The 26,659-nt window shown below is 37.2% G+C and overlaps 1 protein-coding gene across 5 annotated transcripts in view; it reads right to left on the bottom strand.

Moving 5' to 3' along the window:
• Nucleotides 1-1,334: 1,334 nt before the first annotated feature.
• The window catches only part of LOC135466698 (recombining binding protein suppressor of hairless-like), a 55,682-nt gene continuing 30,357 nt past the window's right edge, over nt 1,335-26,659 (bottom strand). For all 5 annotated transcript variants that reach the window (XM_064744346.1, XM_064744345.1, XM_064744343.1 and 2 more), the window contains 12 exons: nt 16,258-16,477; nt 15,246-15,272; nt 14,670-14,765; nt 14,092-14,257; nt 11,692-11,866; nt 11,013-11,150; nt 8,783-8,895; nt 8,252-8,392; nt 7,762-7,917; nt 6,368-6,471; nt 5,752-5,833; nt 1,335-4,865 (listed from right to left, as the gene is read on the bottom strand). In XM_064744346.1, coding sequence (XP_064600416.1) covers nt 4,695-4,865; nt 5,752-5,833; nt 6,368-6,471; nt 7,762-7,917; nt 8,252-8,392; nt 8,783-8,895; nt 11,013-11,150; nt 11,692-11,866; nt 14,092-14,257; nt 14,670-14,765; nt 15,246-15,272; nt 16,258-16,477 — 1,589 coding nt within the window. In that variant the 3' untranslated portion in view covers nt 1,335-4,694. The remainder of the gene's footprint in view (nt 4,866-5,751; nt 5,834-6,367; nt 6,472-7,761; nt 7,918-8,251; nt 8,393-8,782; nt 8,896-11,012; nt 11,151-11,691; nt 11,867-14,091; nt 14,258-14,669; nt 14,766-15,245; nt 15,273-16,257; nt 16,478-26,659) is intronic.

Raw genomic sequence — 26,659 nt, 5'->3', positions numbered from 1 at the left:
ATTCCATATAAACAAAAGATTTACTTAACACTGGAGACATCTGGTATAAAAAGATTCAAACCTGGCCTGTTTCTGGTAACTCATTTATTGTATGTGTAGATTTACACAAGTGAATTATCGGTGCTGACAAATGAAGGTAAAACCTAAAACTGGAGAAAAGCCACAAAATCTACAACAATATGACTTTAAAAAATTTGACTTCAACATAACTGTACTTCACTTTATTAAATAAGGGAACATTTCTTGGCAGCACTTTAATTAGCAGGAATTAGGTTATCCCACACTGCAACAGACTTTTTGATGTAACAGCACATATGTTTAAGTTGTTGGGTACAGGAATGTCACTATGTAACAACCATTCTAAGATATTTTATAAAGAGAATAAGTTATGAAAGTAGCAAAATAAGACATAAAAGAGAAAAAGAAGAGTTAGTAGTAGTGGTATAGTTGATAAAGCAGGAAGAAAATTGACACTTTGGATATTAATGGCTTTATGCTGTTCTATTACAAGTTAAAAAAAAAAAAATCCAAAATTTCACATTCGGATTTCAGTCTTGAGATTAAGAAAGAAAAACAAATAATAAAACTTAAATTCAATAATCTTAAACACTGTCAAAAATGGACACCATATAAATAACAACCCTGTCCTAAGTTGAACTCGAAAGATTAGAATTATTAACATAAGAAACATAAAATGGTACCAAATACTTAAAATATGATAAAATGAATTTGATTTCAATATGGAAAGGTGGGGCAGGATAGTAATAAGAGCAAACCAACTCTCCATGAAAAAAAGTTTACAAATCTGTTAACTACAGAGGATTGAAGTGGTTCAAAGACGTATGGTTTTCATTAAATTTGATGCAAAGTTTATCTTGTACATGTGGACCTTAGTACAAATAAAAGTGTTGGTGTCACATGGAATATGGTAGCACACAATTTATACCCTCATATGCTATTACATGTAATGGTACAATGAATTCATACAATGTGTTCCATGCTAAATAGCTTGTGATGCCCGCCGATATTTTTACAGCCCTCTTCCGATCAGCACTTTGATGTTTTTATAATGCAGACTGAGAACACGAACTTGAATTAATGGACATGGAAGTGTAAAAATCTGATGTTACCGCAAGGAATGCTCCAGGTCCTTAGGATGTCTTTTAAATCTAGCACTAACACACACATGTAACACGAAGTAGTGAAGGAGAATGTACTACAAATGTACATAACAAGGAAATCCTAAAGATGAGGGGCAAATAAGAAGGCAACATGCAAATAACTGTAAAAAAAAAAAAAGTAAAAAATTACAGAAAAAAATTAGAGTGAGGTGGAGAAATGCGACTCCAATGAGAAGGTATCAACTTCACATATAAAAGGGGAAAGGGGGGGGGAGAAATACATTTAATGAAGACAAGATGGTTGTGAAGGGCATAGATAAAAATGTACGTTTGCTTACACTGCAGGTGCCTCAGTCATGGTAAATAGAAAAATATATAGTGGCTTCACACAGCTAAATAAGAACTCCCCTACAAGAAATAGTAGTACATGCACTACTACTGTAGTACACAAAAGCTTCGTGAGAGGTGAAGTGTAAGGCAACTAAAGTACATCTCCCCATGTATTTCCCCCCAAAATGATGACAATAAGCTTTGGTTATCTACGTGCCTGGTGTGCAAGTGCTCAGTTAAGTAAACATAGAGCTTTTCCATTACAAAAACATAAACTTTGAAGTTATTACAAAAATACTTTGAATTTCAAACTACTTGAACAAACATTCAAAATCACAGGTACAAGCAGTCACAGAAATGAAACTAATTAAAATATAATGTTAAAATTCTCAACTGAGTATTAATCACAAATGTTTCAAGTTATTTCGTGAAATGAATATGCATTAATGAATTTATTGCAGTTTTATTGAAGCTGAACCATGCAGTATCAGAGGTCTCAAGGTTTTGGTCATAGAATCATTCCTACACATGTATACAGTACATGTATTTTACATATGGATTGTGTCCTACAAGACCTTGAACTAATTAATCTGTGAATTTTGGTATCGTTTCAGGTACCATCAGGTAAACCTGCTTCTCATACTTAAAATTCTCAATACAACTGTATTGGTATATTTAACATGAGATCAAAATACCAGTAAATTCCTAGTGAATCTTAAATGCATTTCACTGTCAATTTGTTAAATGAATAGAAACAAGGCAACATATCAGAGTGACCACCCTTGTAGTGTGACAAAACTTTTGTCATCGGCTTTTTAATTGAGTGTCTGTCGTGATAAAACAAAATTTCATTTTTTTCAAATTCCACCCACATATTTGCACTGAAAATCCAAGTACAAAAAGAATACTAAGCTCCCAGAAACTACATGTATATCTAATACTCTGACCTGCTTGATATTTTGTACAGCCTTCATGTTAGGTTTTAAAATGGTATCACAACCGATGGGTCTAGCTGGCTTACATCACAAGTTACCAGATAGCTGACATACACAGATTCGAAGGATGCTGCATTTTAGCACACACGACTGGCAATCTTAATGAGGAAATGTGACACAACACACCTGACTATCTTCATGAGAAAATGGACAAAACACACCTGTCACTCTTCACAAGGAAATAAACAGAGCACACCTGGCAATCTTAATGAGGAAATGGACAAAACACACTTGACAATCTTCATGAGGAAATGGACAGAACACACCTGACAATCTTCGTGAGGAAATGGACAACAGTCTTGTCAGTCTTCATGAGGATATAGATAACACACCTGGCAATCTTAATGAGGAAATGGGACAAGGCACACCTGACAATCTTCACAAGGAAATGGACAGAACACACCTGTCAATTTTCACAGTGATAAGGATGGGTGCATGCAGATGGGGTTGTCAACTTACAGATGAGTAATGACATCCACAGGAGCATGTACTACAACCCTCCTTGAAAAATGACTGTCATATACAGCCTGTCGGATGAAATGTATATGTATTTAAAAAGAATGATTTTCAAGTCTTAGTTGATGAACGATTACATGTATATAATGCCCATGTCTACTGTATACCCATCTGACAATTTCAAGCATGTTTCTTGTTACCTGGTAGTTCAACTCAGTGGCAGCTCAGTCACATATGTATTACATGCCCAGATTATCATACACACAAACCCACTATTTTCTGAGAGGGGGGCCGATGCATATTCTATGGTTTTGTTTACAGGGACATAAGTCATACCCTCTGTACACGTGTCATGTGCAGACTTACTTCTACTTTTTAAAATGTTATTTCCACACGGGTGTAAAGGAATACAGAATACTGATTCTGATTGGCTGGTGTGAGAGATAGGCATGTCGAGGTTATGCCTAGCCTAAGCTGACTTTTATGAATAACAGATTTATTCAAGCGTAACCAAGGTTGCATGGTTTACTCCATCTCTACTCTGAGCCATTCGATGTCGATTCTGTATCCCTTTAAGAAAAAGGATCAGAAAGATATATCCCATAATAACTTTGCCTGGCCAATTCAAACATGCCGACTGCTCCATATAGAACAAGATAATGACCTGTCGTAGTCTATGCTTATATCATTGCATATGCCTCCATTATGCATAACCAACATGCAACAGTTCCAAAATGTCACCTAACCAGTTAACATGTATACAGATATGTATGAGGTGAAGATGGGTGAAGGGTGATAATTCATGAAATAGTCTGTCTTTATTTATAAAACATCTGACAATCAGGGATTGGTTTAGGTCTTCACTGTCATATTATGTACATTCAACTGAACTAAAACAGTGCATGTCAACTGCAGAGGGAAAGGGGTGGATTTATCTCCCTTTCCACCTATATATCTATATATATATGTGTACTTATATATTTACATGCACATCTCTGATCAAGCGGGTAAAATATACAGTCTCCATGTTGTCTTGATCAGGCACTTGATTTATACTGTACATTGAGTGTATAGACTATTGTAAGTTCATAGGAAAAGTATCCAGTGTCAGAATGTATAGGCATCTGTAAGATCACTGTGCAGTGTATGTTAACCACAAGTAATTTTGTTGTCAGACCTGCAGTTGCATTACACGGCATTCAGTCCATTCACAGTTGTGTATATATATAACGAATGACCCTGTATCAGCACTATGAAATAAGTACAGTCTGTTTTACAGGAGCTCACAGCTGTTTGCATTTAGAGCAGAATATCCACACTCAATCCTCTTGAGAGTTATGTCCCTTGGTAGCAGTTACTGTCCCAGACTCGAATCCAGCCTTATGTCAACTACTGATCACAGGCTTACAACAGCCTGATATCACTGTCAAATGACAGCAATGGACAGGCAATAATCATCATTGTCTGTTGTCCCGAATCCAAATGGCTTGGCGTTTGCACAGTTCAAATCCATTTAGTTCCTTGAGACAACACTGGACTGAAAGTCCGTCAAGTCACACATCCTACAATGATGTAGCAGTAAAGGGTTCAAAGGCACTAGTAATATCTAGGAAATAAAGCCATATGTCTGTCTGTCTGTCCATCCGCCAGGGAGGACAGCATACTGGCCTTCAGAGAATACTCCTTTGGCAATACTGGAATATACACCTCATTAGGGCACAGCTTAGCCTGTTGGCTTCTCCACCGATGACAGGCTGGGCTGGTGAGCATGCAGCATGTTGCCTGCCTGTGTCTATAAAGGGTTTATAAACTGTGAGGTGGAGTCTGGGCTGGAGAGACTGCCTCCCTTCAGCAGCCTGTCTGTGGTGGCACAGTGTGGTCTGGGCCCAGGCTCTGGGGTGTAGGTGAAGGTCAGGCCTGTGGCGTAGATCACACCATCGTTCCTCACCAGGGACACTGGCACCTGTAATACAACAACAACAGAAGTGACAAGTATTATGGCTTACAATCCCACATACATACATGTGTACTATTTTTCAAAAAATTCAGTCCACACACTGCAGTGTAACGCAAGGTCCTGCACATACTATGAAATGAAATAATCAAATATGTATAGTAGGGTATGCAGTTTCCTGATTTTGTAAGTCACTTTTCTGTTTTCTTAAGCAATAAATATGAATAACACTCCTGAATATGAAATAAGCAAGAAAATGATCATCTCCTATGCACAAGACTGACAAATTGTGGTGCACCATTCATCTGTAGCAGAGGTTCACACACACTCAAGATTCAAGCAAAATTTTATGCTACTTCCACACACGGTACAATCTCAGTAAATTGGGACTGCACCAGGTAAGAAATGGTTCCAGGCTTAATTATATAACGGTATAGCTGTCATACTCCTTACAGCTCTCTATGCTCGCTTTACATCCCTGCCACCACCAGACAAGCTTGACCTTTGGTGCATGTGCAATGCACATAGGTTTGGCTTAAGCTTATCCTCACGAATGGTGTCCGCGCGCAGAACTATAATCAGCATTCATCAATAATCATGTGTTTACATGTAGATCAGGTAATGAGAATGCATATAAGTATAAAGTACAATATTATTACAAACAAAAGTTGACAGTGTCTTTTTTTTTGTGTTTTGACTTCACTTTCAGTCTCATCGCCTTGACGAAAGTTACTTTGGTGTTGTTCAAGATTTATGTACAAAAGTGACTTGTGGTGGCAGTGATGTAAATTGAACGGAGAGAGCGGTGCAGGCGATGTTGTAAGAGGTATGCCTAGCTGTATAATTCATCAGATGATAACAAACAGGATACTGATGTCCTCTCCCACTGCCTTACCTGTAAGGGTTGCCTGACCCACCTCCAGCCTGACCTGAAGGCTGATATGTCAGGGACCACGCATAGCATACTCTCTTCACACCTGAGGGGATAACAAATATGCATGTTAGGCTCAAGACTGAATGACCGCCTCCTTATTATGATGACAATCCATCCTGATCAATTTTTTGTTGTTTAACTTGGAACATAAAATTATAAATGCATATGTAATATAGCCAGACAACCATTAACAGTATAATTTGTTTCCTTGAAATGAGTATCTTGAGAAAGTTTACTGATGAAAGTTTTTTTAAGTCTTTCCATGAAATTAGTATCTCAGTTTAATAATTTTTGCACTATATTAAAATTTCTTACATAAGAATTATTTTCATATCAGTAGTAACTAATAAATACTAATTTCAATAAAAACCCTAAGAATAATTACTACTTGAGTGAGTTATGATTTTTCTCAATATTTGCAAAGAGTGAACAGAAGAAATATATTTACAAAATTCACAAACAAGTGGAGATAACTCAATATTCCAATGTCAGAATTAATACTCTTAGGAACACTGCCGCTAATAAAAAAATTGACAGAAGCATTTGAAAATCTATGAAAACTGCCTCTTCTATTTACCTGTACATGGTTTCTGCCTCCACATCTCCAAACCACACACGTAAAGTAGGTGTGAAGTTCTCCCCCGTCAGTTCCAACATGGCCACATCTCCTCCACCATTTAACTGAAATAAGTGCAATAGTACATCTGAATCAGACGTGCCTACCTCCTAGTGAATGTAGTGTGTACAAACACTCATGTTTACGTGTACAAAATTGCGACAACAATGCTGCAGATATTTTTAACCCTTCTTTAAAAATCACTTCAAATAAAATCATCAATGCAAAAAAGTTATAATTACAGTAACCTTTTACTTGTGTCACTAAAACAGAGCTGTCAGGAATTTTCAAAAAAGGGGCTAAGGTGCCCCCGAGGGAAACAAAAGACCTGTTTGGTGTGTTACTTTGGGTCATTAAGAGGAAAAAAATTCTTCATGTTCTATTTCAAGATAATGAGGTTATTAAGGATATAGCATGTTTAGCTTGTGCATAATACTTGATGTGTTCTGTATATTTTCTACGATCAGACTTTAACAAATGTCACATATACAGATACCCTAAAATATTTGTGACAGAAGCGATCTTGATCCGATTGACTATGACAGCCAATCTAGATCGGGGACCTCTACTGATCATGTGATGATGTGGATTTTTAACAATTTCTCACTGTAAGTGACTTTGTGCTTTTACATCCACTTTCTTCATGCATATCACTGCCAGGCATTCAATCACCAGGCATTTAATCACCGGCCATTTGTCAGGAAAAACATGCTTGTTGAGGTAAAAGACAGAATAAATGGGTCACCATTTGGAAACCCTCTGCGAGCTACATTTAAGTTATATTAATTTGCAAGTTGGGGGTTTGATACTAAATCCTCGCTGTAATGTGAATGCTAAAATGGTGGATCTGGTACTCAAAACGGACTTGTATAAAAATAAAAACGAAATCAAACTTTAAATTTTCTTTTCTTCCATGTATGGCATCTAAGCATATTTTATACTTCCGTACGATCATATTTTCTACATGTTTGGCCTACTAAATTATGAACCATAAAAACTTTTAGTAAATGCTGAATATAATTTTTTTCCTACCATTATTGTAGAAAAATGCTGAAGCAACTTACTGCCATTTAAAATTCTGTAACAATTTTCTTTAATACTAATAGCATGTCATGAATAAAATTGTTTTCAACTGAAGGAATAAAACAAATTATTCGAAAGAGAAATCTAACTTCCACACAAACAAAGAAGCAAAACATTCAAAAACCAGTTAAACATGATAAAATATATTCCAACTATTACATAACATGTTTTCAATTCTGAACAGCTATAATTGTTAATCCTGTAGAGCTTGGCGACTGATTGATGTAGAAATTAAGACAGTACTTGAGCACTGTCAGCAATGAAGCACTCACATGTAAGCTGTTGACCAGAGGGACTGGGGTCACTGGAGATTTCACTGGGCCCATGCCCTCAAAGAATGTGTATTCTGCCTTGTCTGTGCTAATGATGGTCCATGAGGCCCCGTCATTGATCATCTCTTTATTGGGCTCTTTGGGACATGGTGTCGCCTAGGAAATCACATTGGTTGGTTGAAATTAACGGTTGCGACAATTATTCTAAAGGAAATTTAATGTCCGTTCCAAAGTTTCAGATTAAAAACACTCTTGAAGTGAACATGGATATGAAACTGGACATTTCAAAGACATACAAGATTACCTAATTTAAAATTTTTTTAAAAATTTGAATTTAAAAAAAAAAAAAATAAAAAAATATAAAAAAACAGGGTCAGGATACTGTTTCAAAATATCTAAAACACACTGACATAATGTTTCATTTTTTTGGGTACATTTAAGATTTAGATTAACTTTTTTTTCTCAACATGCTGTTTGTAAATCTTTGTACCTGGAACTGGATAATTCTCTCCTGAGATAGGCATAAGTACATTCTCTCTGTGTCTTTCATGTAAAAGGAACATTTGTGTAGCTGTGATACTGGGTCATCTGCATCCAACAACGCTGTCTGCTTATCTACCTTCCTTATAATCTGGAACACATGGAATAGTTTTCATAAATAACATTTATCAATGGATGCAAAATTGCAATAAATATCTATTAATAATTATAATAAACAGAGCATTTTTAAAATTCCCTCCCTTGCATGATGTGAGTAATGGTTTATTGTTAAGAGACTTAAGGCAGACTTCTAAAGATGAACTACGCTACCGAAGTTCTTTATTTTCTTTCACACAAGATTAGATGGTTTCCAACTTCCTACACTGAGTCTTGGTCAGAACATGTAAGTCTAAGTCTAGACCTGTTTAATTTTATCTGTCATTATCCTCAGGTTTTACTTCATTAAAAACATCAAACAAATATAGGTCCCTTACAATATAATTTGTGATCCGAAATCTGTGGTGATGTATCCAATACTTACTAATCTGGGTAATGCCATCCCTGTAACAGAACAGACCAGCTTGACGGTGGAGCCATAATGTATATAACCATCCCGTACTGTAAACTCCTCAGACTCACTCTCATTGTCATCCACTGAAAACAGAACAACCCACAAATATGAACATTTCTCATAGAAGTCAACGTACTCTGATGGAATGAAGGTTTGCCGCACAAACTATTAATTTATTTCAATGCAGCCTGATGGCGATCCTTTTAACTGATGATGTACATCAGAGTGTTTTTGACAAATAACTACCAATCTTTCCCTCAGGTGAACAGATTTACACCAGCAGATGGAGTTCAAAGTGTATTTCAGACTGGAGGAAGGAGAGTGATCAACTATTGATTTAGTTGGATGGTTTTTTAGGCCAGCTTTATGATGGAAGGAAACCAGGCAGAGCCCGGAGGAAACCCATTACCATCTGCAGGTTAACTATTTTTATTTAAGTCCACCTGAATGAACCTATCACCATGACAGGCCCCTTACAGTTAGTGAGCATTCCCTTACTGAAGCTGATCAGCAAAATGGACTATCTTGTTACTATGCATTAATACAGGTAAATCACTTGTAAATAATTATAGAAAGCACTGCATTATATCTGCTTTGTATTAAAGTGTCTTTAAACATTAATTGAATTCTAATCATTACAGAGCCCCTTTGTGGTAGAATAGCCCTGCTACCTACACATCTGAAAAAAAATGTAACAAATTCTCAAACTTATTCTTACTAATACAGAAAATTTTATACTGTATTTGAATGCAGCTGATAATGTGATTGCAAAAACGGTGCAATAATTTGGTTCACTGAATGTAAATTTTTTAATCGTGCAATGGAAAAAAAAATCACTTAGCAAACATGACACTATTATGACCTGTATGCCCTTGATGTATATAACTCAAAACATAAGCTGGACAAACTCGTTGTGTAATCCCTTAATGATAAACCTGGTTTGAAACATAAGATAATCTAGTCATTTCCTCCCCTCATCAGGTAATTATCACGCAAAACTTTTCATAGTACAGACTGTCAATGTAATGTTTAGTGACATTCGTGTTCACTCAGCTAAAAAAAGGAGATAAGGTTGGTGCTGGGTTTCATCACACAATACACACTCATCAATATCGCGATCAAACATAGGTAATAAATATTTGATGTCTATAATGGGATAAGTAACTAACAGCAACGCCATAAGGTGAATCAAACATCACAGATTTCCACTAGGCTTTTAACAAGTCTAAAAAAAAATTTTCCCTGCTGATAAGTGAGAGGAAAATGACACATAAAAAATGATACGGCCAGGTGAAGATGAAAGGCAACAAACCTCCCAGTTTATGCCAGCAATCTGAGCGTTTTGGTCAATCCTTTTACAGAGCAGGTCTTTTGAAGATGAGATAATATTGATCTTGCCCAGACGGGTAACTATAACTTTGATACAGTTATCAGGTTCTCTTTCGTTCTGAACTGTGTCAATAGGATAGCAGAGATGAGCTGTTCAGATGGACTTAGCACCTGCACATAGGTAAGAGCAGCCAGAGGGAACCAGGTAATTACCTACTCTGTCGAATGCAGCACAGGTAGACATTAATCAATAACCTCCACAGCCACCATCAGCAAAATATTGATTTACCCCAGTCTTTTTGGACAACTGATCAACTCATTAATCAAGTTTATGTGTCAGCTTTTTCCAAGATATTTATTTTTCCACTGATAATAACTCCTGAGGAGGAAATGTTGACTGATTTCAGATTCTAAACATGGACAGTGCTTCACGACAGGTCCAATTCATTGTTGCCATACCCTTCCAAAAATACTCTGTCATTATTCCTGCAATAATGTCAGCAGAGCATCGTACAACAAAAGGAATATGGCTGGAACAACTACACATTGATGTACCAAAAATACCCCAACATCATTTGTGCCACAATGTCAATGAACTGCCTAACAGCAGCATGAATGCTGTTTTATAGACTCCAAATTCAAAACACCCACACAAGTTATGGATTACTCCTTTCTCCTGATGTAATGCAATGACAATGTAGATTTACTTGTAGTTTCACTGGGCAATATCTTCAGCTGAACCTACTGTGCGAGTTAGCATTAAGGATGACAGACACTGCATATGTGCAATGTACACAACTTACACAGACTGTCAATGAATAGTTACATGAACAATTTTCATTTCAAAAGATGGTATCAATTTCAAACTTACACAAATGTATAGTAAATGCACCCCACTGCGTTGAACTGGCATGGAAGTTGCCACCATCCACATGGAGGTAGCGCGTACTAACTGTTTGTGACCTCAGTCGATTGAACAGCGCCACTTTGGTCCCTGAAGCTATACACACTGTGAACAGAAAGTGAAACTGGTTATCCACAAGTTATTACTTGTCACCCTTGAGATGTTGAACTTTTTCTTAACTTTTTTCATTTCACTCTGGCCAACTCTTTGATTGGGATCAACAATGATGAATAGGCAAAGTAAACATTTCACCCTTTGCAGGACAGTGACTATGAAAGGACTGAAAATCCACAAAACCTGGATGCATTCTCTGGGACTCCACATACATACATGTACCTTAAGGGGATAAAGAATCGATTCTGATTGGCTGGTATGAGAGATAGGCAAGTCCACGTCATGCCTAGTCTTATCTGGATGTTAGGTATGGTTCATTTATTCAAGTGTGAGGAAGGTCACAAGATTTAACCCAGGAAACCCTATCTCCACTATCAGCCAGCCAATCAGCATCGATTGTGTATGCCTTTCAGACACTGTCACACGTTTACAAGTACATGTACATGTATCTGAACAGAAGTGCAGGAAAAAAAATCAGCATATTATGAAAACAAAACATATAGTTAGACACTGAACAGAACAGAATACTTACAATCAGCATTTTTTAATGACTGTTTTTTCTTGGAGGGCTTTGATATGACTTTAATTCTCTTGCTGTTAAACACTCCTATATCTTGTCCATTGCCATAGAACTGTTTTACTGATAACATAAAATGTTTCCGTTTGTCGGAGTCAGATATGTAAAGTGTCTTGGCAGCACAGTAATTCTGAAACAAAGCAATAGATAGTTTATTAGTACTAATTAATCTACAGAGCAAAATTGTCGTCTGGCCATAATGAATGATATTTACTCATCACATGAATTAAACCTAATGTGTATATAAATGCTTCTTGTGTCAAAATGAAAGAGTGACAGAATATTTGTATGATCTCACTAATTTGTCAACAATTTAGGTCAGAACTCGTGTAAACAAACCATATAAAAGTCTGCACAGAAAATACACGTATCTGTTCCAAATGATTACTACTTCATAGCATCTGCACATGTATTTACTTTAATTCCTCACCACGGAATAATGCCTTCAAAAAACACCTTGCCAACATGCGAAAAAGTTGAAAAATTACAATACTTCCAAAATGGGTTGAAAAGTCTTCTTTATGAAGAAGGTTGAAAAATGTTATGATGTGTCAAAATTCAAAAGTTCGGATTTTCTTTTATGACAAATTTGACATATTAATATTGCTTATTTCAGCAAATCATGAAGCAATCCTTGCGCTTTTTAAAGACCCTCCAATGAGTTCTCAGAATTCAATCTGAGATAACTGTTTTATTCATGGCATCATTTTAATGTGAGCAAGACGCAATCAAGTTGGAAGGTATTTACACATGTTTACTTTGTCTAATCAACGGCGAGACTTTGCTGGTTATAAAATGCATGCATATCTCAGTCAAGGAAGACAAATTATCAGCTGAGCCGGTGAACAGGAAAGGTAAATGGGCGACAGTTAAACTGAGCTGGGCATAATCTGAAGCTGTCAAATTTTACCTGCTCCAGGCTCTCAGGCCAGCTGTAGAGTTCCCACGCTTTAATCAATACGCCGCCTTTGCTAAGCAAACCAGTGCTGTCGGCTGCGCGAACATGCTCACAGCGAATCAAGCTCGAGTACTTGATGTATTTAAACATTTTCAAGACTAGATGGGCTGGCTACCATACATGCGGCGAGGAAATTTTTCCCATAATTACTTCATTGTGTCTTTGAATACGTTCACTGAGGCTTTGCAATTATCTACTTCTGCTCGAGTTCACTAAATAAATTAAATTCTTATGAATTTCCCAGAAAGTTATTATCGTCCAATGTCATTATTGTGCCATCATGTATTCTGATGAAGCAATGCTTACAGAGTTCATGAACAGACTCTTTGAATACACGTCCTGGGCATGATGTTTGCAATATTACTTTTTTCAGAGCCTGTTAAATTGAATCCATCAGACGGAACATAGCTTTACATTTCTTGAAATATCTGGGGAATTTTGAAACACCAGATGATACTGTCCGACATGTCTGCTAACATTTCATGATCACCAAACAAGAACATTTACAGACAAGTGGTAAAGGTACCAACACTTCCCTGCAAAAAAGTCCTCTCAAAAAGACTTTTCCGCCTAATAACTCAGGTTGTTTGCTTGTAATGGACCTTTCTTAAGTTTTTCTCTGTGCTTTACTAATGTATTTTCCTCTATCTTAAGCTACAATCACTTTTCCCTCAAACTGATGCTGCCTAGAGCTATCATCTCATTTAATCCCTATAGCTAATGAAAATGCAGCCTATACTCACCTATATAAAGCCATTCAGTTCTGCCATCTAATTTTCCTAGATTTTAAAACACTTTCCCCTCTGTGTTAACTCTATACTCACTTTTCCTTCTACCAGTGCTGTCATCTCATTTCACTACAACTCAAAATTCTCTCAGCTCTATCGTATCATTTCCCACTACAAGTACCTTAAGCTGTACACACTTTTCCCTCCCACCTAAGCTGCTTAGAGCTATTGTCCCATTTCCATACAACTCAAAACTCAATTTCCCCTCTAAGCTGTACTGTGTCGTGCTCAGTGCTGTCTCTTTTTAATTCACTATAACTCAAAAACTCTCAGCTGTAAATGTGTTCTCATCCAGTTAAACTGGACCATGTCCTGGTCAGAGCTCTCATCTCATTTCCAGACAACACCTAACGCTCTTAGTACATATATACTGATACTCACTTTTCCCTTTAACTCAAGATGGACCATGTCCTGGTCAGAGCATTTTATTTTACTTCCCCCCCAACACATAATGCTCTAAAGTGGGTCTCGCATGAACCGAGCTCCGACTAGAAATCTAGTGATAGTAGGTTTTTGGACATACTCAAAACATTTGCAATTGCTGGAGAGTGGAAACAACCAACTGCTATCGACTGAGACTACTTGCTGTACATGTATACCAGTACTCACTTTTCCCTCTAAGTTAAGCTGGACCATGTCCTGGTCAGAGTTGCCTATCCCCATGAAGGCACACACTTGGGACTCCTGTTCTGATGCCCCTTCTCGCTCCATTTCTTCTCTCTTCCTCTTCCAGCCATTACCAAATAAATATATACATGGTGGTGGACAGAAAAACCTGGAACACACAAAGAAAAGGCCATGAGTCAATTACTTAACTTAGTCTGCAGAAGACTTTATAATATGCATTAACTGTTTTCAATACAAAAATTAGGTGTGAGAAATTTCTGATTACCGTTGGAGCTTAAAAGAGAACACTAAAATTTCCTTCAAAGTTCTACATGTGCCTTTGGCGAACAAGTTTTACAAGCCTAATTTACACTGGAGTAATTTTACTGCTTTATTTAAACAAAGTGAGTACATGGGTGTGCAACATGGCAATTAATCGTGGAAGTAAACATGGTGTAACACAAAGCATCTACCGGTATCGTTGTATTTTGCAATAATTGCTGATATACTGTTGTAATCTAACTTATACAATTTACCACCCAGCACAGACAGAAGCTACATATAAGAAAAATTACCCTCACCTTTTTTCGTTTCCATATGATTTTTGGGCCACTTTTGCGTGTAATATTACCAATATTTGGTCCCCTCGGTCCCTTAAATATTTTCTCATTGCTTCCCTGAAAAATTAAGAGGACATCAACAGATGTGGGAAATACTGAAAACATTACTTGGATTGAGTCTGAAAATTAACCACAAAAAAAAAAATTCAAATTCTCCTAAATACAGTTGATAATGCGCTGTTGACTATGTTAGTTTAGTAACACATCACCAATATTTTTCAAATATAAAACTAGCTTCAACTTCAGTGTGCATGAACCTATCGAAAAAAACACTCTGTAGCAGTGTGCACAGGTAGACCAATTTACTAATTATTTATCCATCAAAAATGATCTTAGGTTATTATCTGTCATTCCTGTCCTCAAACTCATGTGCTATTAGGCTGAAGACAGATTTACATACATCAACAATTAAAGGGTGCAATCCAGTAATTGTTGCCATAAATCAAACAGGACATGATGTGAATACCTGTTTATTTAGCCTACACAGATATGTCTGATGACACCTAGCTACAACAACACAGTCAAGTAAACTCTCACCTAGTTAATCTTTGGTCTTGATGGTGGCTAAAAAGAGAGACAAAAAACATTGTAGTGCATCTAATTATAAACACATTACAGACTGTTAACAAAGTAAGGGGTCAGTTTTTTATTTGTGCTATGCAAATCATGGTCATTACTTTGACATGTAAATGCAACACGCACTTTTAATCAACTTTCCCTTAAAACCCACTAATTTCATACATGGAAATGAAATGTGCTTTTTGTCAGCATTTTGCATTAGATAAGTCATTTTCTGCAAGGCAGCTAAAAAAATTTACATTCATAAAGTAAAAACAAATATTACTGGGGATCCCATCTTTTGCAACTATATGAATCTGATGTGGAATTTTCACTAGAACACTGTTTACTATATGAAAACTAAAATTTTCCATGACCTCTCATACAAGCTTCAAGCAGGTGAACTAAATTGTAAAATTTTTCACGTTGTGAGATTATATGTGGTTACACCCCCCACCCCCCCACCCCCACCACCTTTCAAATTACTACCTTCTTACCACTTTTGGGAGTTTAAGGACATTTGAAATATTTATACTAATGAGGCATTTATCAGATGACTGGTATGGTCACATTGGGAACATCATCCTTGCCAAAAGGACAGTAAATGTGGAAGTGTCTTCATGACAATCTGACCATACTAAGATGTTTACTTCCCATTCTACTAATACAATTCAACACACTGATAACTTGTGTAAAAGGACTCATTCTTAATCAGCTTTCTTACCTTTCTGTCTTTCTACCTTCACCAATATTTACGGTGTACTAAACATCTTGTTGGGGAATCCTCATGTGTATAAGCAATATTAAATTTGTTTCTTTAATAATTCTTCCCAGCTTGATAAAAATGGCTAGCTGAATAGTGTACCCAATCAATTACTTCCAAATTCACAAAATTCTCTGGGGAATGTCCAGTTTAATTTCACTTTCAAAGAAGCGAACACCACAAGTAAAAGTCTTTTGACAGGGGCATCAAAACTGCATTTCTCCTCACCTTCTTTCATAGCCATTGGGATGGCGTATGTCAGGTCTTTGATCTACTTCTGTGTGTCTCATCATCGGAGGGGACGGAGTTGGCATGGGACTGGGTGGGGTTTGTATCGTGGTTGCCATGGTGTTGATGGACAAGGGGCTCGTTGTGGCAGTGGGCCCCATCTCTCCATTCACCTTGTCAGGAGGAGTGAGAGAGCCAGCCATCAAGTGGGCAGCAGCATCTGTAAAACACAAAAATATACATCACTAATGATAAATGCTTATAAAAAACACATTTTATTATTATTTTTTATCTGTAAAGTGATATCAGTCACAGCTATTTATTTACTTATTTGACTGGTGCTGAAAGCCTTACTCAAGAATTTTTCAATTTTCGTGTGCATGTATATCCTTCAGGTTTATTTTCATTCAATATACTAGTGCACTTTGCTAGGTATTTGAAAAATCCCTTGACTTACAGCAGAGGCGGAATGAGAAATAGCTGCACGAACAAGTGACATGGGAAGTCCAGGGCCTGATACTCACAGCGAGATAGCCAGTTAACAGCGAGAGCTCTTCATTGGTATTTTGCAAAGTACTTAACAATATTTCACTCCACGTTTACTGCAGGAAGAAACTGGATACCGCATGGACGAAACCACGAAACCAACATATGATCTCGTACATTATGATGCCATAAAGTACCTGAAATTAACCTCCTGACAAACAGCCACAAGATAACTGTTCAAGACTAGACAACAGAGGGGGTCAAAATGTTAAATATCATCCCATATGACCTTAAGGTGTAAAATGTAATCCGACTCAATTTAGAAACACTGTAAGACATGGAAGTAGATAAAATATAGCACACAGAATCATTTCTGTATCTGGAACTCTTAACATTTACCGGATTCAATATCATCTTTGAGATGACCTGGGCTCCAGGGATCATTTTTATTCTGAGCTGTAAAAACTGAGTTTCAATGACCAAACATTTCAACCCCAGGAATACCCATTGCCTCATAAGAATTATCCAATATATTTAAAACTTTGAAATAATCTGCAAATCCACCTGATTTTCCCCCTAAAACAGCAGCTTGGGTAAAATGTTTTAATACTTTATAACAGGGTTAAGTTTAACTTAACTCATACATCGTGTATGTATACTATGTATATACCCCAACAAACCGGAATCTGATTCAAGACGGGGGTGGTTTGTCAAAAAATTTAATAAACTTCAACAACTTCTAACCCATTTTCACAAAATGCACTTAAGAGGGTGGAAAAAACAGCTCTATGCCCCGAGCTACTTAAATATTTACCAGAATTCAAAAGACTTTAAAACAGGCTAAACAATGCCTACACGCCGTGATAATGCTATCTGTGAACTAGAGGGGAAAAAAAAGCATGTAGTGCTTCAATCCACATTGAAATTTAACAAACCAAATATTTATCAAACCACACGAAGACAAAAAGTACCTAGAAAGAATGAAAATTAAGCATGTTAAAGATGAGTAAAGAAGTTTCCTCATTAGTAAACATGACCTTAATCCATAATACACTTCAAAGGGATAATTTTTACCATGTGTGGGTTAAAAAAACTTTATATAAGCTGACATGTACATGAAAGTTCAAGCACGAAAGTTCCAGTGACGCTGGAAGCATACACATACACATGTATTCTGACAGACAATAGTGTGTAGACAACAACATGTAACATTGTTAGATTAACAACCACAATACATGTATCCTGTAACATTTTCCTTAACACAGCTTCACACCTTACACTCAGAAATAGGACCTATACAAACTTCCATGTTCATAACGAGAAATGAAGTCAGATTTACATGCAGGTACATCAAAACAGACTCCCAAAAATATCACCTTATTGGACCTGGACAACAAAGTCATCACAATGCGCTCCAATATATGCGAGATAGCAACAGAGTCGAATCTACTAAAATACAACCTGGGAAGGTGGTACGGAGCTTCCAGTCTGTGTAAGAGCTCTGATGCAATGGAAACGAGGATATCAGCCTTCCCGGATAAAACTCCATGATAAGTCTTCCACCAAACACCACAGCCACTTGTCACGCTCTTATATGCATGTACATGGATGCCCGGTCCATCTGCCACTAGTTTAAGCTCAATCTACATGTACATGTACGTCGTGAAAACACTGTGACCAGTGCTCTAGGTTTTCAGGTTCCCAGGCCAATGAGAACATCCCCGAAGACGGGAGCGAGACAGGGAGAAAGAGAGAGAGAGTGCGAGAATAACCAATCAATGAGCAATGTGAACAGTCTTCCCTAATTCACTCTCTTCTGTCAATCTATGGGCCCGGCTGGTGTTTTCACCACAGAAAGCCCGCCACAATTCTCAAGGGAACCAGTACACTCCTCATCAGAAATCACGTCTTGTGCATTTAACCGATACTTCTACACTCAACCATTGAGAAACCAACTAAATCCAATATCAAGAAATCTAACCCACGGCCGTCAAAGTCTATACTGCCTTCAACTTGATGCGACCAAATCTGTGGTCATAGAACAAAAATTTCATGTACACATGTCAAAAGAAAGAAAGCAGGAAAATAAGAAAATGGAAGAAACAAAAGAAAATGGATTGCTTCTGTTCCTCAGAGATACTCTACCTTCAATCAGAGGTGCTAAAGGTGAGTAATGCTCGTATATAAACTCGGCAGGATGCACGGACATCATTGTTGAAGTATCAGTTCAATATTGAGCTAAGTAAGAAGTGATGGCCAAAATTGCCCAAACAAGTGGTCAGGCTGCTTAGTTTGAATGGGAAGGTAATTTCGCCCATCAATACATCACGGCTGGTTTTCGATTTCTCATGGACTTTCTGCCTGGTAATACAGGCTGTCTTCAGACCAACAGTTATCAATAATCTCTGGAACTCTACACCTGTACCCTGCCAGGATTTTCCCACGGTCTTATCACTAAGCTGGGCCAATCCTCAGTGCAGGGCCCTCTAACCACACACCAGCCACTGACATACATACAGCAGAGTGGCCTTGTAACCTGGATAGCCAAGTCAGACAGAAATTGATAACCTAAAACAAAAGTTGCACATGCATGTTCTTGGGCAAACAAAACCACACAGGGGATATAGTTAACTTCCCAGAAAGCATGTACAATTGAGGTTGAACATCTATGACTAATTCATAATGAGGTTTGCCCATAGCACTGCCACTGAAGGACAAACATAGGCAGCTGCCAAATCAATTCTCCCACCCTGCCACACCAGTCAACATTTTGTCCCTCTACAATGGACAGCAAGGGTGGAAGTACCTAAACCAACACAAAAAACTATCAACAAAGCCTGAAGATATCAGCAAAAATTTTAATGATTGTAAAATTTTAAGTTGAAAAATACTGATATGATGTCTTAAACAGGTGTGAACATATCTCTGTGAGGGCAATATATACAGTCTTTGCAACAAAGAAAGTGCTACTTGTACATGTATTAAAGATAGGAAATTAAAATTTAACTGAGCACAAGTCAAATGCTTTGTGGGCAAAAAATGCTATGTGTACATCGAACAAAATACACTGTAAAGAACTGCAAACTTTAAAGATGCAACTGTAAAATGATGAATTTCATGAATTTAGAAAACCAATGACATAAAAACACAAACTTTGTCTGAACAAATTATTGTCACTGTGGAGCCAGAGGACACGTGACTGCTGTGCACTTTGCCACTTTAACAGTGGCAGAGGGTGTGAAACAGGTGAAACTCTACACGTATTCTGTAGACTCTCGGATGTGGAGGCTAAAGACACACTTATCTTCTCCCAATAGACAAAACATTCAGAAAACCTGTACCTGTAAAGCACAATTAAATATCACATCAATAATCAATAAAGTATCACATCACTAAAAAATTAGTTCTATCTGAATTCTCAACACAAATACTTCACGTGCTTGGAAATCACATATGAACTGTAAAAATGAAATGGGGAAGAATATATTAATTCTAACATTTTTTTTTTTCAAACACAGAACTCAATAGAACAACAGTCATCATGGTTTTGGCTTTAGTGAATTTAATTTTTGCACACATAACCTGACATATTTTTTATCACAATGAATTATCAAGTTCACACATGAAGAAGATAACATATACGTACAGATCCTCTCTTAATACTGACATGCATGTACTAAGAGAGCAACGATATCAAAGTACACTGGTTCATGAACATGTGGAGAAAAATAAGTCTACATATATCAAGTGGGGGCATTGTTAGTATGGCCCATACATTCATTATATGAATAACCTTTATTCTCATCTGAAAGACAGACCACTGTGATCTGGCAGCCTCTTCAGCACATGGTAGTACATAAAAGCAATAATAGGTCTAACATCTCTTATGTCTGACAAATACATCTCTACACCAGTTAGAGGTTTGTGTGTGCACTTATTTCCTAATGGACTGAGACTGCTTAAGCTCGCTGAATGCCCTGTGTAGAACTATGTATCAAATTGTGTTTGAAAACTGGATATGAATTCAGGTGTCATTTCTGTAAATCAATTTTTAACTTGATTCCACATATAACTATACCAAAGCAGTATGCCATGTAAATAGTCCTATGGGAGGTTACAATCAACTTAGGCCTATCACATACTTTGCTATGTGGTTACATAGATGCTATCAATTAAGCTTCTTTTTAGACAATGGCTTCTTGAGTCCAGGTTAGACAGGAATACCAGGGATGTATCAAGGGCCATTTGATATACATACTGTACAAACTAATATGGCCGTCAAATTCCCTGTTCCCAAATAATGCCACAATTATGTTTTCTTCCCTTAAAACTGTATTCTTCAGATTTTGACTTCATCTCCATTTTCCTTGACTTGCATGTACATGTATGTAAAACTATAGGAAAACTTCCAATACAAATTTTTATAAAGGTCCTGAATGATGACCTGTAGTACAGCAGAAACCCATCAGACAATGAGCATAAAGATACACTTAATATCTCTGATTTATAGGAAGAGACAATCTCACACCTTTCCTTGGCAGCAGTCGGTCCCTATGTGCAATATGCGTACTTTACACCCGTTTTTAAGCCTGCAAATGGTGAGTACTGAGACAACTGCTTATGCAACACTAGCAGCTGTAACTTTTTCTCACGAAAGCCACAATTCAAAGCTTTTGACTGAATATCCAGCACAGACACGATGACATAACTTGACAGTGACGATTAAGGTACTGATGGCCATTTATCTCTAATGTCGGCCTTCTGGGAGATATCTGGTGTAATTTGCAAAATAGGTCGCTAGCCAAAGTTATTGTGACTGACATTACATGAAGGTTAACTGGAGAGAAGGTACCTCTTGACATTTACACAGGGTTTGTTTTCTCCTGGTCTAGTGTCAGAATCATGTATAATATACAGCCCAAGTTTCCCCCCGTATTTACAATTTGAATGCTAAACTGTCATTTTACAAAATTGAGTCGACCTCAAACAGTTGTTAACTGGACTTAACAATAGCACTTAATACAGGAGTTCAGCTCAAATAGCCTCCATAGACCGTTTGATGAGCCTGTCCAGATGGAAAAACTCTAACCAAGAGTAAACAGTGGTGAGAATTCAGTCAGCTCCAGGTCAATTTGCTTACCTACTGTGACCCTAACAATCCTATCAACAAAACTCCCTGTTAAAAAAAATAGAAATTTTCTGTTTCCAATAGTTGTCTGCTATTTACGTTGAATCAAACCATGCAAAAAGTGACAACTGTACATCACAGTAGCAGATTCCATAAACATGCTACACACTCCGACGTTTCCTTCTCTGTACGCCTTGCACTATATGCATTTTCTAATGCTACCAAAGTATGCGAAAAAACCATGCTAACAAAGAAATGCAAACTTGTGTATGCAAGCATGAAGCCTGTATTGATGATAGATAGGCTACAGAGAACTTCATGCCATAACATAAATGTTCTATTCCTTCATTACATCAAAGTAGATTTCTTCCAATGGCTAAACGCATAAGAGTGAGTCCTGAAATCAGGCCATTCAGTAAATGATTGCTCATCAAAGATTTTATCACTTAACTCAACACCACTAAAACAACTTGGGATCAAAAATGATTTATAAGGCACTTCTGATGTAAGGATAAAATGTGTGCAATAAAAACTTTTAAGATGAAGACAAAACTGGATGACAAAACTAGCAGTAGATCCACTAGATAAATCACACAGACTGACAGAATTTGTTCTATGACATCAAGAGAAGCCAGAGTCCAATCACGATCAACTTACGCATGAAGATGACTTCTGAACATCAAATGCACTTTTGTGACCTTTGTACCATGTGCAAGGGCATAACAATTTTGTATAATACCAGACCTTTGATCAAAAAAAGTTTATAAAGTGCAGGTAAATCTGTTCATTCTTGGATCTTTGTAAATTTATGTTAATATCTTTAGAAACACAGGAACATCTTTAGAAACACTGGACAAAGACCTTTCACAACTGAAGCAAGTTTCACATCAGATAGGGCTGCTAAATATTCCACAATTCATTCTTGTTCATACCTTTAAAAGTGATGCCATAAAATAAAAAATTGTCCAAAATGAGCACAATGTAAAACTTAAAATGATTCCCTTGTCAGGAAGATGGTCATGTAAAGTTTGGAGAAAAGCTAGCCTGGTAGAGAGGAAAACTCAACAATGAACAGGCTACCGGACAAGATTTGGAGAAAAGTTGCCTGGTACAAAGGAAATCTCAACAACGAACAGGCTACCTGACAAGATTTGGAGAACAGCCAGTCTGGTACAGAGGAAACCTCAACAATAAACAGGCTATCTGACAAGATTTGAACATGTGCCTTCAAGCAAACCTGGGGCCAGTCTTACCAAGTAGTTTTTACATGCACTTGGCATATCATGCATGACAACAATACAGTGAAGAAACACTTGTAGGTGTACGTGGTATGTGTAAATGTGCTTGTTGTAGCATTGAGGCAGCTTTTCAAGACTGACCACTGCATTGTAGGCTCTTCACTCAACATGGGCCCAAAACTTTTACTGAAACTGAATGTATTGACATCCTAGCACAGTATTGCACTAAGCTAAGGGCGTCTTCAAGGAAAATAATCAACACATTCTTAAAATCTAAGAGGTGTACAGACATAGTCTAATTGCCCATTACAAGAAAATGAAAACAAGCTCTTCACATTAAACAAGAAGTTCATGAATTACATTAACCTCTAAAAAAAATGTCAAGCACAACTACTTAAAACCACAAAAACATCTTAAGATTTGCTTACAATCTTTTTCATAAACACACACACTACAAATTTTGCAAGAATGGCTCTCAAAGCAGAAAAGCATAGAGCAATACCTTTGAAGTGACAAAAACATGTTCTGCGGCCTCTTACTGCATCAAATAGTACTTTGATAAACAAGGCACACATTGCCTTTCTTATCTTTTTTAGAGGGCTACAATCACTATAGTAGCATGATGAAATTCAAAAGAAAGCAATGTATTTGACTGATACAATTTCATACTTTGTAATAATTTACTACTTTAAGTAATAAAAGAACCAATGCTCTAAAAACATGAACATTCACGTGTGGTAAAGCTTCAATATTTAAAATTATTCTTTCTTGTAAAAGTCAAACAAGTTTCATTCTATGTTAGTGATATTTCTACAGCTGCACATTTTCAAATCAACTGACGCAAGTATGGATGGTTTGTGTAAATGCACGTGTTAATAATTTAATTTGGATTGGTAACAGGTGCTTGCAATCATTCAATTGAACTATCATTTTCATGTACTCGAATCACTGTTGTCTAATCTGCTTCCTGTTACTCATAACTGATTCCCTTGAGTTCATTCAGACCATGTCAAAGGTTTTGAGGAGTTTAAAATAAAGAAGTCGTTAAGTCAATTCAAATGTGAGTAATGGCCCAATGCTTCCACCAAAGATCAGGAAATCACTTTATAGCAGCTAAGCCCTATGTCTTGTTCCCAGTTGAGCTGTATACTATACATGTATCTGTCATAGTAAAAAGCAAATTTAGACATTTTATATGCCACACTAAATGTGCAAAAGAGTTGAAGCCCAGCTCATGCTGGCTTACTCTTCGTGCGTAAGTGGGAACGTCTGTCAGCAACCTACGGATGGTTGTGGGTTTCCCCCAGGCTCTGCCCGGTTTCCACGCACCATAATGCTGGCTTCCGTCGTATAAGTGAAATATTCTTGAGTACGGCATAAAACACCAATCAAAAAAATAAATAAAATAAAAAGTGTAAAACTTGTACATAGAGCAAGCCAGTTTTTGAACTTGATGTGAGGGGCCACAAAATTTCACCAAAATCGGACAACACCGTTCCTGCACAAAAATCAAAAACCAATCTGAATCAAGGAAATAGTTAGATAAGCAACACTTTCATTGGATTCACCTGATCTATCAAACTTTATCCTAGATCCAAAAACAAGTCTGTTCAAAATCAGACAATATTTGGCTCAATTACTGCATGGAAACCACAGCAAGACAAAGGACTAGACAGGCAAACAACCAGACTGACCGACGTACAGGCCCCAGCTGACATTGTGTGCTTTTGCTGATGTGTGGGATAAAATAAATGAAATCCAAAACAGATACACAGTGAATGTTTTGACAATTTCTTTGTTGTGCACGTATTTCCCCAAGACATGGTATGATACATGTACCTATATGTACATGTAAATATGACCTTGTATTAAGGTTTTAATGTTTCCAGCTGGATGCATCAGTCTAAGCCCTTTCTGTTGTAGAATATGGTGTCATCCATACGTAGGTACATGTATGATATCAATAAGGGACATAATCCATGCAGAGTGAAACAGTCAACGATAACCTCATTACCGTAAATCTGCGAGAACAAGAGGGATGCTGCAGCGGAAGATATTGTGACAGAGGGCAGTGAGAGTTCGTGTTAACACCTCGGTAGACACAGCACACTTGCCAAGGCTTACCAGAGCCAACTAAGCCACTGGGTTACCTGCTGACCCTGTGGGGATTCGGATATGATTGCAGATACTGGGGCTGTCTGCTCAAGTACATGCACACTATATACCATTGGTACAAGACAATGCTTCTACCAGGGCAATGTGCACTTCAGGATTTTTTCACACTGCCCGCAGTCAGAGAGATTTCTCATCATCATTTTACAAGCTAGCATTGCACTTTGTGGACTGCACACAATAAACAAGTTACCCTACACAGTAGCTAGAGCTCTTCATTGACACTTGTACATGTAAGCTCCATTGTTTCCACTCTATAAATTAATACACACACACACACATAATTCTCTGTCCTTACAGGGTGGTTTTTATGTGTTTGTCTAGGTTGCATTGGTCCTTCATCTGGATTGGCTGGGAGTTGTCAATGGGTATTTTTACAGCTATTGTCACTATAGTTAGGGGATATGTTTTTGTACACAGCCATGACTGTGCCCTGCATACATTATCAGACTGTCTATTCAGTCAGGATTTGAAGGGATAATATTTGGCCTGACTTGAGATCTAGAGTACAATTGTGTGGGCAGAGGTATACAGACCTGACCTCAACTGTCACCACAAACACAGCCAATCAAAGAGGGAAGAATCTGGCTGAACTGTTTAACCTTTGCCCATATCAAAGCCTTGCTGACCACCACATAGTAAACACCAACATGCACATGGCATACATTTGTACAATCACTCTATATTCCATAGCCAAACACTGGCTCTTGCACAGAACATAATCTGTACATCTGCTGCAGGAAATTTTCAACATCAAGCAGTTTCTAATAAAACATCTATACACATGTACATGTACCCCAAGTAAAGCAAGTACATGTAATCAAGTCAATGGCAGAGAAATACTTGAAAATTCCACATTCACAGAGTATAAATATTTACCAAAATACATCAAAATTCTGCATAAACTTTAATTTATGTAGATGTACAACATGTGCCTCCTGACATGTTTTAATTAGAAACATTCACTTTCATGGTGGAATTTTGACAAACTATAAATTTATTCATTTCTCTGATTAGTGTTTTGCACTGTACTCAAAAATATTTCACTTATACAAAGGTGACAAACTATAAAAGGAACTAGATGTACAAAGGTATGAAATATACCAAAGGCCCAACACATGTACACTAACACTGCATTTTGGTAAATAAATTAAATTAGTACTGAATCCAGTTTATTTACAGGACTACACCATGAAACAGATTTTATTTTACACTACAGGCTAGGCTATATAATTGGAGATTTGACACTGAAAGAGAAACTGTTCACTGTTCTAAAGGTAGGCTTAAGTTTCACCAGGTATGTCACTGGAACCAGATTACAGTTGCCAGCTGAGTGTGATGTTAATTTTGCTGCCAGTAAAACTGGGCAGAGAGGCAA

This window comes from Liolophura sinensis, chromosome 6 (assembly GCF_032854445.1).
Source record: "Liolophura sinensis isolate JHLJ2023 chromosome 6, CUHK_Ljap_v2, whole genome shotgun sequence".
NCBI lineage: Eukaryota > Metazoa > Mollusca > Polyplacophora > Chitonida > Chitonidae > Liolophura > Liolophura sinensis.
This window is presented reverse-complemented; position numbering and strand designations above follow the sequence as displayed.